The 13,814-nt window shown below is 35.6% G+C and overlaps 1 protein-coding gene across 1 annotated transcript in view; it reads right to left on the minus strand.

Moving 5' to 3' along the window:
• SREK1IP1 (SREK1 interacting protein 1) overlaps nt 1-13,814 on the minus strand; it is a 53,437-nt gene that overhangs the window by 38,647 nt on the left and 976 nt on the right. The window contains exon 2 of the mRNA XM_069096410.1: nt 6,598-6,645. Within this exon, the coding sequence (XP_068952511.1) occupies nt 6,598-6,645 (48 nt within the window). The remainder of the gene's footprint in view (nt 1-6,597; nt 6,646-13,814) is intronic.

Here is a 13,814-nt window from a genome sequence, read left to right on the forward strand (position 1 = left end):
ATGACAATGAGATAACATACCAAAATTTATGGGATGTAGCCAAAGCAACACTTGGGGGAAAATTTATATCTTTAATTGTTTACATGAATAAAATAGAGAAAAAGCAGATCAATGAATTGGGTATGTAACTAAAAAAAAACCTAGAAAAAGAACAAATAAAAAATGCCCAATTAAACATCAAATTGGAAATCAAAGGAGAGATGAATAAAATTGAAATTAAGAAAACTATTGAACTAATAAAACTATGATCTTGTTTTATGAAAAATCAAAAAATAGATAAACTATTGGTTAATTTGATTTAAAAAAAATCAAATTACCAGTATCAAAAATGAAGTGGGTAAAATCACCACCAATGAAGAGGAAATTAAGAAAATTTTTAGGAGCTCTTTTGCCTAATCAGATGCCAATAAATCTGACAATCTAAATGAAATGGATGAATATCTACAAAAATATAAATTACCCAGATTAACAGAAGAAAATAAAATACTTAAATAACTCAATCAGAAAAAAACAATTGAGCAAGCCATCAATGAATATCCTAAGAAAAATCCCCAGGACCAGATGAATTCACAAGTAAATTCTACCAAACATTTAAAGAACAATTAATCCCAGTACTATATAAACTATTTGGAAAAACAGGTGAAAAAAGAGTCCTACCAAATTCCTTTTATGACACAAATATGGTGCTGATACCAAAACCAGGGAGTACCAAAACAGATAAAGAAAATTACAGACCAATTTCCCTAATGAACATCGGTGCAAAATTTTAAATGAAAAGCTAACAAAGAGATTATAGCAATATATCTCAAGGATCATACACTATGATCAGGTAGAATTTATACCAGGAATGCAGGGTTGGTTCAATATTAGGAAAATCATCAGCATCACTGACCATAACAATAACAAAACCAACAGAAATCATATGATTATCTTAAGAGTTGCAGAAAAAGCCTTGGATAAAATACAGCATCCATTCCTATTAAAAATACTAGAGAGCATATGAATAAATGGAACTTACTTTAACCTGATAAGCAATATTTATCTAAAACCATCAGCAAGCATTATCTGTAATGGGGTAAGTTAAAAGCTTTCCCAATACCTCAACACTCAATCAGGGGTAAAGTAAGGATGCCCATTATCACCTCTATTATTTAATACTGTACTAGAAATGTTACCTACAGCAATAAGCTAAGAAAAAGAAATTAAAGGAATTACAATAGGTAATGAGGAAACAAAACTATCATTCTTGGCAGGTGATATGTTACACTTAGAAAATCCTAGAGAATCAAATAAAAACTTACTTGAAATTATTAATAATTTTAGCTAACCTGCAGGATACTAAGTAAACCCATATATATTGCCAGCATTTCTATATATTACCAGCTAAGTCCAGCAGCAAAATAGAAAGAGAAATTCCATTTAAAATAGTTGTAGACAATATAAAAACTTGGGAGTCTACCTGCCAAGATAAACTGAGGAACTATATGAACACAACTACAAAGCACTTTTCACACAAATAAATCAGATCTAAACAACTGGAAAAATATGATTTATTCATGGTTGAGCCAATGCAATAAAAATAACAATACTATCTAAATTAATCTATTTATTCAATGTCATACCAATTAAACTACTAAAAAAGTTATTTTATAGAACTAGAAAAATAATAACAAAATTCATCTGGTAGAACAAAAGCTCAAGGACATCAAGGGAATGAGAAAAAAATGTGAAAGGAAGTGGTTTAGCTGTATCAAGTTGTATTATAAAGTCTTAAATATCAAAACAATCTGGCACTGGCTAAGAAATAGAATGGTGAATCAGTGGCATAGATTAGATACAAATTACGTTATAGTAAATGGACATAGTAATCTAACATGATAGATCTAAAGATCTGAGTTTTTGGAACAAAAACTCATTATCTGACAAAGACTGCTGGGAAAACTGGAAAACAGTATGGCAGAAACTAGGTATTAACTAACACCTCACACCATATACCAAGATAAGGTCAAAATGGCTACATGATTTACACTTAAAGTGTGATACCATAAACAAATTAAGAAAGCACAGAATATTTTATCTATCAGATTTATGGCAAAGGGAAGAATTTAGGACCAAAGATGAGAAAAATAGAATTATAAAAGGTAAAATAGAAAGATTATATACAATTAAAAAGTTTTTGCACAAACAAAACATATTTTATAACCAAAATTATTAGGAAAGCAGAAAACTGGGAAAAAACTTTTGCAAAAAGTACCTCTGATCAAGGTCTTATTTCTCAAATTTATAGAGAATTGAGTCAAATTTATAAAAATACAAGTCATTTCCCAACTGATAAATAGTCAAAGGATATGAACAGATAGTTTCAGACAAAGAAATCAAAATATCAGAAAGTGCTCTAAATCACCATTGATTAGAGAAATACAAATTAAAACAACTCTGAGTTACCACTTCACACCTATCAGACTGGCTAATATGACAAAAAAGGAAAATTTTGGATGTTAGAGGGGATGTGGGAAAACTGGGACACTAATGCACTGTTGGTGGAATTGTGAACTGTTCCAATCATTCTGAAGAGCAATTCGGAACTATGCCCAAAGGGCTATAAAACTGTGCAAAGCCTTTGATCTAGCTAAATACCACTGTTAGATCTCTATTCCAAAGACATCCAAGGGGTAGCTAGGTGGTACAGTGAACAGAGCACCAGTCCTGGAATAGAGGAGGACCTAAGTTCAAATTCATCTCAGATACTTGACACACATACTAGCTGTGTGATCCTGGGCAAGTCACTTAACCCCAATTGCCCTGCCTTCCCCTCTCCAAAAAAAAAAAAAAAAGCCAAAGACATTCAAAAAGGGAAAAAGGACCTATCTGTACAAAAATATTTGTAGCAGGTCTTTTTGTGGTAGCTAAGAGATGGAAATGGAAGGTATGCCCATCAACTGGAAAAGGGCTAAACAAGCTGTGGTATATGATTTTAACAGAATATTATTGTGCTATAAGAATGATAAGCAGGATCATTCCAGAAACACCTTGAAAGACTTACATAAATTGATGCATTGAGAAATTAACAGAACCAGGAGCACAATGTACATAGTAACAGCAATAATGTTCGATGAAGAACTATGAATGACTTAGCTATTCTCAGCAATACAATGATTCAAGACAAGCCCAAATGACTATTTGATCAAGCATACTATCCACTTTCAGAGAAAGAACTGAAATTGTTTGACTAGAATGAAGCATGCTATTTTTCACTTTTTTCTTTTATTTGAGTCTTTTGTAAGAAATGACTAATAAGGAAATGTTTTACATAATTACACATGTATAACATATATCTGATTGCTTACCATCTCAGGGAGGGAGGAGAGGAAGGGAAGGAAGGGCAGAATTTGGAACTCAAAACTTTAAATAAAAATGTAAAAAAAAAAAAGAATAAGGAGAACAAGCTGAGGTAATCAGGGACAGAGTATCAGGAGATAATTAAAAGGAGATGCTAATGAAAGACAGACACAGGAGCTATCAGGAGTTGAAAAGCTGACACGCAGGATCTGCACCTATTGTGCTGGGACATAAGGGAAGGAAACAATGCTTTCCTGAGAGTTGATTATTTGGCAAAAGGAAGGAATGCCCTCTATAAAGTATGATAGAGGTGAAAACTCAGTGCTTTATCAGTGTTGTATGTTCGGGGCCTCTCTGACATGCTAATGATAAGTGGAGTCTTTGCATCTGTTTTGTTGTGAGAAGAGTGAGAGCTAACCAGATAAAAAAGAATCCCCTGCTGTTTGCAGTACTGGTGGGGAAGAGGCCATATGGTCCTCCTGCTATCAACAGTCTGTGAGAAACTCCTCAGAGACTCCTTTATGGGAACTGTTTGTCACTGAAAGAAGTTAACAATTTCTTGGTTCTCTTCCAAGGGAGGCTGAATCCTAAGAGTCTGACACTGCTTCAGTGGTATGGCAGCAAGCATCCCAACATCCCCAGGGTGGCTGCCAACACAGGTTCTTAGATCTGCTTTTCTAAAGGAAAGCAGCTCAAAGTGGGTTAACAAGCTTGCTTTAATCAATCAAACATATCATTTACCTAGTTCAGGGGAAAAAGTCAGCACCCCAAACTTCAGTGTATACAGAGAGAAGTTACAAGAAGACAGAGAGACATTTCAAGCAGATGGGCCTCCAACTGTTTGACCATTACATCCATACCTAGTCACAGTTACCAGGGAGGGAAGGATCACAACTGTGGGGTTTCGAGGCGGGGGGGGGGGGCTCTCAACGGCTGTCCAGAGTCTCATCTGATCAAATCAAACAACTCTTCTCAAAGTGAGCCCCAAAGCAAAACCTCACATCAGGGTTTATATAGCCTTCTCCTGGCTCAAGAGAATATAACAACCTTCTTGACCCACTGTCCAATCACAAAGTATCTCCCGAAAAACAAGCCTCCCACCACAAGCTCCAGGTGCACTTAAGCTTATCAAAGGGCCTAGGGGCAGGGAAGATCTTAAATTCACATTCCCATTACAAATGGTCAGAGAGGAGCAGAGAAGTAGCTTCACCCAATAGCATAGCTGTGAGGACAAGAAAGGGAACAAATTGAACAGGAGAATTATCCCTGGCAGGTGACACTCTCTAAAGGACCAAGCACATCAGGACTGAGCTGCTCTGGGCACATGTATTTCCTTACTGGTATGCCTCCCTGATATGCTTCTTTACATGTGTTTTCATTCTCTCTATAGTTTCAAAGAGTCTAACTCAAGATTTATAGGTAGACTGTTATTTTGATTAATCTTAGTTTTGCCTTCAATTAAGTAATGGTTAAGATTATTGCTGCTCTTGTCTTTTAGTGAGAAAAATATCATGATTATTTTTGCTCTTGTCTTATCATTTTCATGCTTAAGAGTTAGCGGGGTCACTGGACATACCTACAGCCAGTCCCATCTCCCACTCTAAGAAAACTCCCCTTATCTGCCAGAGCAGGTTGGGGCAAACAGCCAGCCTAGAGATACAGAAAGGGTGTCATGTCTACAGGTTACATTGCCTGAATGAGCAGGCCATTACTACTTCTGGGTTACTTATTGTTAAATTTTTTTCAACTGGGATACTAACAAATTTTACTGAAACACTTCATATAGGATATAGTAGAAATGAATAAACCCTAGTTATTCACTTCAAAGGTCTAAATCATAACTAATTCTGAAGAAGTTATCTGAAGATAAAAACAATGGTCTTGACTACTCTGAAAATATTCTCTATCACACATACCAAACAATACTTATTGGACAATAACAACTCATTTATATAGTGCTGTGAGGTGAAGAAAATGAAGTTCAGCTAAGTTAATTATTTTGCTCAGAAACATGTAGGTAGTGTCAGAACTGGGAATAGAACTCAAAAAAAATTTTAAAACAATTTTTGTTCTTTTGCTTTTATATCACCTACATTCCCCAATGAATTCCTCTTCCCCCTCCCAGATAGCAATCCTTAAAACCAAATAAAAAACTAAAATGAATAGCTCAGCAAAACTAACATATTTAAACAATCTGACATTATGTGAAGTATTCTACAACAATACCTTAATTTTATAAAGAAGGAGGTGAGTAACCTCATTTTAAGGCTAAACTCGGCCATTAGGCTACCCAAAAGGGGCGATGGTTTTTGTCTTTCTTTGTCTCTCCAGTGCTCATAGTATAGTGCCATAGGAATTTAATACATTTTTGCTGTTTTAACTCTTACTTCATTTTGAATCAGTTTATATAAGACTACTCTTGTTCTCTGTAGTTATTGTATTTATCATTTCTTATAGCATAGTAGTAATTAATTATCTTCATGAGCCACAACTTGTTTAGCCATTCCCCAATTGAATGGAATCTAAGATATCTGGCTTCAAAATCACTGGTTTTCCTAACACACCACCATGCTTCTCAAACTGCCATTTTATTTTTTGAAAAGAGGTAAAAACTTTTTGGTGACTTAAATAATATGCTAATAGTCTTCATGTCTAGATAAAACTTCATGACCTAACCCATCTGTGATAAATGAATACATTAGTACACAGGCTAGAAAATTGAATGCAATTTTGAAAACAAAGATGGTTTTCAAGTAAAGGGCTCTGCAAATGCCAGGTGTTTAATCAAAACTTGATGAATAGTACAAGCAAATTAGCAATGATTTATAAACTACAGAAACAAAAGAAGTTATGCCAAGATGATTTAGAATATAAATAAAAACTTTTAAAAAGTAATCAGATTGCAGTCAATTTATTGCACTGCTGGGTTTCATTTTTATCTATTCTTACAGTAAAGCTAAGCAGTAAGGAAATGCACATAGAAATCCCTGTTCCGAATACAGTTTCCATGAAATTAAATTTTATAACCAAGCACTAGAATCCTGCTTATTCGATTCTTGTGCTGATTCATAGCAGGCGGGAACAGTGAATTCTTTGTTCCAATATTGGAATCTTTGAACCTAAAAGTGCTTTTTGGGACTTCAGACTTTTTGTCATATTCCAAGATACTAAATAAAACAGAGCTATACAATAACAGTTCTAAAAGCTGCCAAATGAAGTATTATAGTATGGAGTCTTATTACAGTATATAGTACTTACGATAGCCACATTTTTTACATCCGGCTCTGATATTGTCCTTGTTGCCACCTGAAATAAAATTAGACATTTTAGGAGAAATCTAAACATGTAAAGAACCCAAGAATGTCTTAAAATGAAAAAAGAAAAAATAAATTGCTTTTATATCAAAACATACATACACATAGACAAGCAGTGTGGCATAGTAGATAGAATCAGGAAGATCTAAGGTTAAGTCTTGTCTCAAACACTAACTGGTTGGATATTATGGGCAAGTCAACTTACTTTTTCTAAGCCTCAAGCAACTCACTAAAATGTACTATTACATTCTAGACAAGATGTGCTCTATGTGGTTGTTGATATTCTGACATCTATCAATTACTATGTTGCCTAGACTAAAAAAGGAAAAAGAAAGTAAAGAGAAATCCTTTGACTTAATTTATAAACTGTGCAGCACAGTGGATACAGTGGAGGCAGAAAGTCTGGAGTCAGAAAACCCCGAGTTCAAATCTGACCACATACACTTACTAGCTGTGTGACCATGGACAAGTCACTTACCCCTGTACCTTTGCCAAGAAAACCTCAAATGGGGTCTCAAAAAGCTGGATATGACTGAACAACAAACAACTTAAAAACACAGGCTAATTCTTATACTGTCTGGGAAACAAAAGGTTTACCCACTTAAGATATTTCCGTTGACATATTCTGAGTACAGTTACTCATTATGATTTGCATGAGATCAGAATTTCAAATAATCTAAGACATATTCCTTAACCATAGTCATACAATATAAATAATGTGAGTTTTGTCTACAACAAAAAAGGACCACACTTGAACTTGCATAAAATCTACAGGCTATCTTTGAAAAATCTACAGGCTATCTTTGACAAATTATGTATTACATAAAATTTTTTTAAAGCTCCAAATAAATCAAGGTCAATGGTAAATCTGTCTATGTAAATTATTGATGCTGAATAAAATTGGGAAAAAATGCACTAATGCATGATTACCGCTACACACAACAGACTATAAAAAATATAAAGGACACAAAATAGTATTGCCTTGGCATATATTATTCTGTTACCAATGGAAAATGTTCATGACTAAGGACACTGAATCATTCACCTTATCTTTCTCTTACTTTTAGTAAGTATTAACTATAACTGTTCATGTTCTAGAGGTGAATCTTTGTCTAAAAATGTACAGCCAACTTTTGAATGAATGGGGACACTGTCTACCATGCAAAATACTTTAGCTGAATTTCAGTTTCATTATCTTGTAGTCTTGGCCTGGATTGCAGATAATTTTCAATTACTAGCATATATAAAGGGCAGCAGAAGATACAGAACACATATGCATATATTTAGCACAGGGATATATCTTTGTACTGGGCTCTTTGATATTTTGGGAACTTACGTCAAAGAAAATAATGAAGTTATTCTGAAAATATAAAAGCAAGTAAAGCTGGGAAAGTCTACTTTCCCCTCAAACTTCTCATCTGTTCAATTCCTCCCTATAACTTCAATTTGAGAACAGATATTTTCGAACAATAAAAACAAGTCCTAAAGAAAGGTGTCCATGATAATATTACTGAACAAGAGAAGCATTTTGTTTGTGCTTATTATTTAGAACAGTGCTTTAGGCTCTTAGAGGACAGTGTCTGTGTCATTGTTGATCTCTGTATTACCTGAGAAGCTGAATCACTTCAATCTTGACATTCTTGCTCTAAGTGAAATTAGAAGAAGGAAGTTGAAACTAAATAGAAAGAAGGCTCACAGGTACTCCTAGGATAGCCAACAAAAGGAATTGGTGGAATGGGTTTTATTGTATATTAGATTATTTTATGGGATATTTGATCACTATATAGTATGAGTATTAATAACAAGTATTTGCAAAAATAGCACCACAAGAATAACTGTATTTTATATACCATTAAGTACTAAGGATTAAGATATAAAGAAATTCTACAAAGAACTTGTTAAGACCCTCTCACTTAACTCCTTGTTTCAGCCACTTAAGTATTTATCACCTTGTTTGAATTCAAGTGTCTTTGAGCCTTGCCAGGATTCTATCATGTCTTTAAGAAACAGAACTTGTGAAACCTATAGTGGGAGAAACTTGCTGATGCAACAGGGAGGAGCTAATGACCATATATATATATATATATATATGGAGAAGCCCAAGCTAGGAAAGAACAGAATTGAGAAGGGGAACTTTTTAGTGGCCAGGCACTCCGTTTGTCTGTTCTGTCGGTGTTGATTTTTGTTTGTGATACTTTGTACAGAAGCCCTGGGGCTTTATTGGAAGCCCTGAAAGAGGATTTTCTTGTTGTCTGTTTACAGAAGTCCTGGAGGAGGTCCTAGGACTGTATTTACGATTTGTGTTGAGTTCTCAGACCTTTTATGTGGGTCTGTGTTGATTTTGCAGGCAGATAGTGAATTGATGATGGTGCCAGCAATATGTATGAATGTTGTTTTGGTTCTGTTCAGCTTTGTCTTCCCAGAAACAGAAACTGCGAAGGACTTGGGGTGGACTGGACACGGTGAGCTTTGATATGGAATGAGAACTAGACAAGGAATTGCATGAGGAGCTGGATGAGGATCTGAATCCATGGAAGAGGAACCATGGAATCTGAGAGCCAGCCTCAAGTCAAGATGAAAAGAGCTCTTCTTGGGTACTTAATGCTGACTAAGAAGATCATGATTTACTGTGACCTAGGGGTGGAGAACTCTGACCTTTGTACTTTGTGGCCCTTAAGGAGGCTTGCTCCTTAAAGATGAATGAGTTAAGCACCTATTGAATGATATCTTTTAAACTTTAAAACTATGTGGCCACTTTAGTAATAAATTGTTATGTTATAGCATTGGGAATGCTGTACTTTGGTTTCTGTGAATGTTTTGCTTTAATTTACTGCTGAATAAGTAGAGAGTTCACTATACTAAGTGATCAGAACCTTAAAGCTGTTCACAGCAGCAGTCCTCTGGAAAGCTGCTCATGCTTGGCTTTACATCGTACCAATAGAATATCCTTTTATATTTTACAAGAGAATAACTGAAATTCTTTCCTTGATATCATGTCACTGCCTGTTTCTAGTTAACATGATTTCTGAGTTGTTATATTATTGAGATTAGAAAATACAGAATTGAGAATTTGCCTCCCTTTTCAACACCAGAGTTTAAAATAATAAACCAAAATTCAGTAACTTGGCTGTTGAGTTCAATGAAAGAACATCAAAGATGGGATTTAACCCTGGGTTTTGTGATTCCATAGCCAGTGCTTTTCCCACCATACCATAATGGATCCTAGGCCTGCCATTTACTGCCTGGGATTCAGGACAAATTAAATAACATGTCTATGGTTACAAAGCAGAAATGGGAGAGCGAAGACTGGAACTCCTAATTCAGTCTTCTTTCTACTATATCACTCCAGTACAGCAGGTTGAGATGCATGACTGACTGTAAATACTCAAGTACATCTAATGCAATAGTCTCATTTACTTAAAATAATATCACTAACACCATAAAGGCTATCCTGAGTCAAACTAATAATGATCCATTCACATTTGACTATTCCTCTGGCCTTATATACTATCTCCAAGCAAATCATCTCTTTTTCTCCAGCTCTAATCTTTTTCTTGCATGCCAGGAATCTTCAATAATCTACTGGCACCTCCACCTAATATACAAAATCAAATTTATCGCTCCCCCTGAAGCCACAGGCTCCTGACTTATTTCTGCTTGTGGTACCATCATTTTACCCAGTCTTCCATGTCTGAAACCTTGTTATTGTCTTTGATTCTCTTTCATCTCATGTCCATTTGGTTTTCAATAAAAATAACAAACCACGAATAACTGACATTTATATAATACTTTAACTTTTAAAAAATAATTTATAAGCATCATCTCATTTAAGGTGCACAACTAACTTTGTAAGGAAAGTACTTTATGTCTGAAAGACATTGTTATCCCCTCCCTTTTAGAGATGCTGAAAATGAAGCTCAGAAGCTTAAATGGCATGTCCCTTGGTGACCCAGCAAGCAAATAGTAATGCTTTTCAAATACGTCAACCCTTTAAAGTGAGACAACACTAGTAATGTTGTAAGCATTTGGAAATATGGAGATAGTTAAGCTCCCGGTGACTTGCCTAAGGTCACACAGAGAGTACCTGCCGCAGGCTGGATTTGAACTTCATTGCTCTTTTCACTACACCATACTGACCATCAAATCCAGTCAATTTTATCTCTGCAATATCTTTTCACAACCACTTTCTCCTTTTTCTTCAGCACTACCATCCCCCTCATATAGAAAATAATTATTATTCATGTACACTACTGTAATAGTCTTTTACCATCCAACAAATCCTTCACTCCTCTGATGAATTCCTCATGTGGAATTCAGGTCACATCACTTTTCTGCTAAAAAAATCTAGTAGCTCCTTAATTTACCGCCTGGGTAAAGTTCAGTCTCTTGTCTGGCATGCAAGGTACCGTACAATCTGGCATTACCCTAATTCATCAACTCTAGTACTGGCCAAAGCAGTTATTCTGGGAATGTACCTTTAGGCATCATTAGTCCCAAAGGAATTCACCTACTGTTCTTTTGTCTACAGAAGTCCTATCTATTATTTAAAAGCCAAATTAAAATGCCAACTCTTTCAATTTAATTTTTCATAATTTCCAAGTACAGTAAGAAACCTTTCCTTTGTGACCTCACATAGCATTTTGCACAAATCTCTAATGCACACATCATGTATAATTTTATATTATAATGTGTACATGCATGCGTGCGTGTGTATGTGTGTGTTATACTCTCAAGAAAGACTAAGGACCAAGAATACAAAATGATCTCTGACTTATCAAAACTCAACTTCCCCAAATCCCTTGACAACACAAATTTGGGGAGGCAGTTTATAGATTTAAAAATGAAAGGTATGTCAGATGCTATCTAGTCTAACCCTATTATTTTATAGGCGAGCAAACTGAGTTCCAGATATGTTAAGTGAGGTGCCCAAATTCACACAGGTATTAAGAGGCAGAATGAGAACTTAAGTCTAACTCCTGACTCCCTCTCTAAGCATTGTATCATGAAGTGGGTGATAAATACATGCTTGTTGAATTGATTTGAGTATATTAACTGAAATGACATTTTAAAGCAGGTAGGACAAATATTCACCCAGGAAACAGGCTCAGAGAAGTTTTCAGTCTTTATCCATGCCTCAATTTAGGATAGGGATTCTTTTTTTTTTTTTTACTTTTAAGAGGTGGTAAGGTAGGGCAATTGGGGTTAAGTGACTTGCCCAAGGTCACATGGTTAGTTCTGTGTCTGAGGCCAAATTTGAACTCAGGTCCTCCTGACTCCAGGGTCAGTGCTCTATTCATTGCGCCACCTAGCCACCCCAAGGGTAGGGATTCTTTACTTGGGGTACAGATTAGACAAGAGGTCTGTGGAGACATTTTAAGGAGTCTGTGAACTTAGAGGGGAGAGGAAAGACTTTTAAAAAACTAACCTCTGATTAAAATTGAGCATTTCTTTCAATTATTAAAAACATTATTTAGATGAGGGATGCATAGGCTTCATCTGACTGCTAAAGGGGCTCATGGCCCAGGGGAAGAAAAAGGTTAAGAACTCCTGTTTAGGGCCATAGGATTAAGAGCTGGAAGGGGTCCTTAAAAATGACCTAGTCTAGATCTCTTTCAAAGGAGTCAATGGAGGCTCAGAGATTAAGTGTACTGTGTCTTACTCTTTGGTGGTGGTATGTAGAAAATATGTCACATCCAGATTAACTAAAATTAGGCCTTTGGTTTCTAGATACTTTTCATATAGCACCCTGTCTCTGGAGTGTAATCTTTAATTTAAACAAAAAGCATCACTATTAAAAAAAACTTTTTAAAATATCATTCTTCTCCCTCATCCACCTACTCTCTCCCCCCAAAGCATTTGTGCACACACAATATGTATACTGTATATACATGTATACATGCATACATATATGCATACCACATGCATATATGAATGCTCAACACTCACAAGCACACACCACACATACACTGTCTATAATACTGTCATAAATGTAACACCATGTACATACCACATATACCGTGTTTCCCCTATAATAAGACACTGTCTTATTAATTTTTTGGACAGAAAAACACCAGAGGGCTTATTTTCAGGGGAGGGCTTATTTTAATGAACATTGACAGCAATTTTAATAAACAGGTAAATGTGAACAAAAAAATGTACCTTTATTCAATAAGCAAATCACTGGGGAAGAACAGGATCACTGCTGCAGCTCTGATTGGATGCAGCTTGGAGCGCGGCGTACGTTTCACAGTGGGGGTGGTGGTGCATACAGAGGGTACCATAATGTAGCGTGTAGCACAGGGGATCACCTTCACTACAGTAGCAATCTCAATAGGGCTTATTTTCGGGGGAGGGCTTATTTTAGAGGAATCTTACACAGTAAGGGGAGGGCTTATTTTCGGGATAGGTCTTATTATCGGGGAAACACGGTAGTTATACATTCATACACACGTGCATGTGAACCACATAAACATATACCCATGCATATGAAATACATCACAATACATGTATACCACATACACACATATAACTAAATATCACATAGACATGCTTACATTCATACATGCATACCACATACAATACAATCACATAGTCATATACCCATAAATATACATGCATACCACATACAATACAATCACATAGTCATATACCCATAAATATATAACATAAAACATGTGAATACCATACACACATGTAAGCATACACAGTATGCACACATATAACATGTGATACAAGTCACAAATACACAATATGTATACATGTACATTACAAGACATAAACACAAAACCACATACATGTTTATATATTACACTTACAAGGCACACCACATACCTATATGTAACCACATACATGTGCCACAATTCATTCACATAATGCATGCAAACATGTATACCCTACAATACAAATCCACACTCATGTGCACACACAATAATACACATATAACACATATTCAAACATACATAATTACATGCATGTTTGTGTTGTGTTAAATACTTCACGGACCAAACCATCTATATGGTTTTCTTGGCAAAGATATTAGAGTGGTTTGCCACTTCCTTCTCCAGTGAATTAAGGTAGAGATTAAGTGAACTGTTTAGGGTCACACAGCTAGTGAGTTTTAGGCCCCCTTTGGATTCAGGTTTTTCTGCCTCCAGGTCCAGT

The sequence above is a fragment of the Petaurus breviceps genome, unplaced genomic scaffold (genome assembly GCF_028583685.1).
Source record: "Petaurus breviceps papuanus isolate PSGF00001 unplaced genomic scaffold, PetGlider_PUasm1.0 229, whole genome shotgun sequence".
NCBI lineage: Eukaryota > Metazoa > Chordata > Mammalia > Diprotodontia > Petauridae > Petaurus > Petaurus breviceps.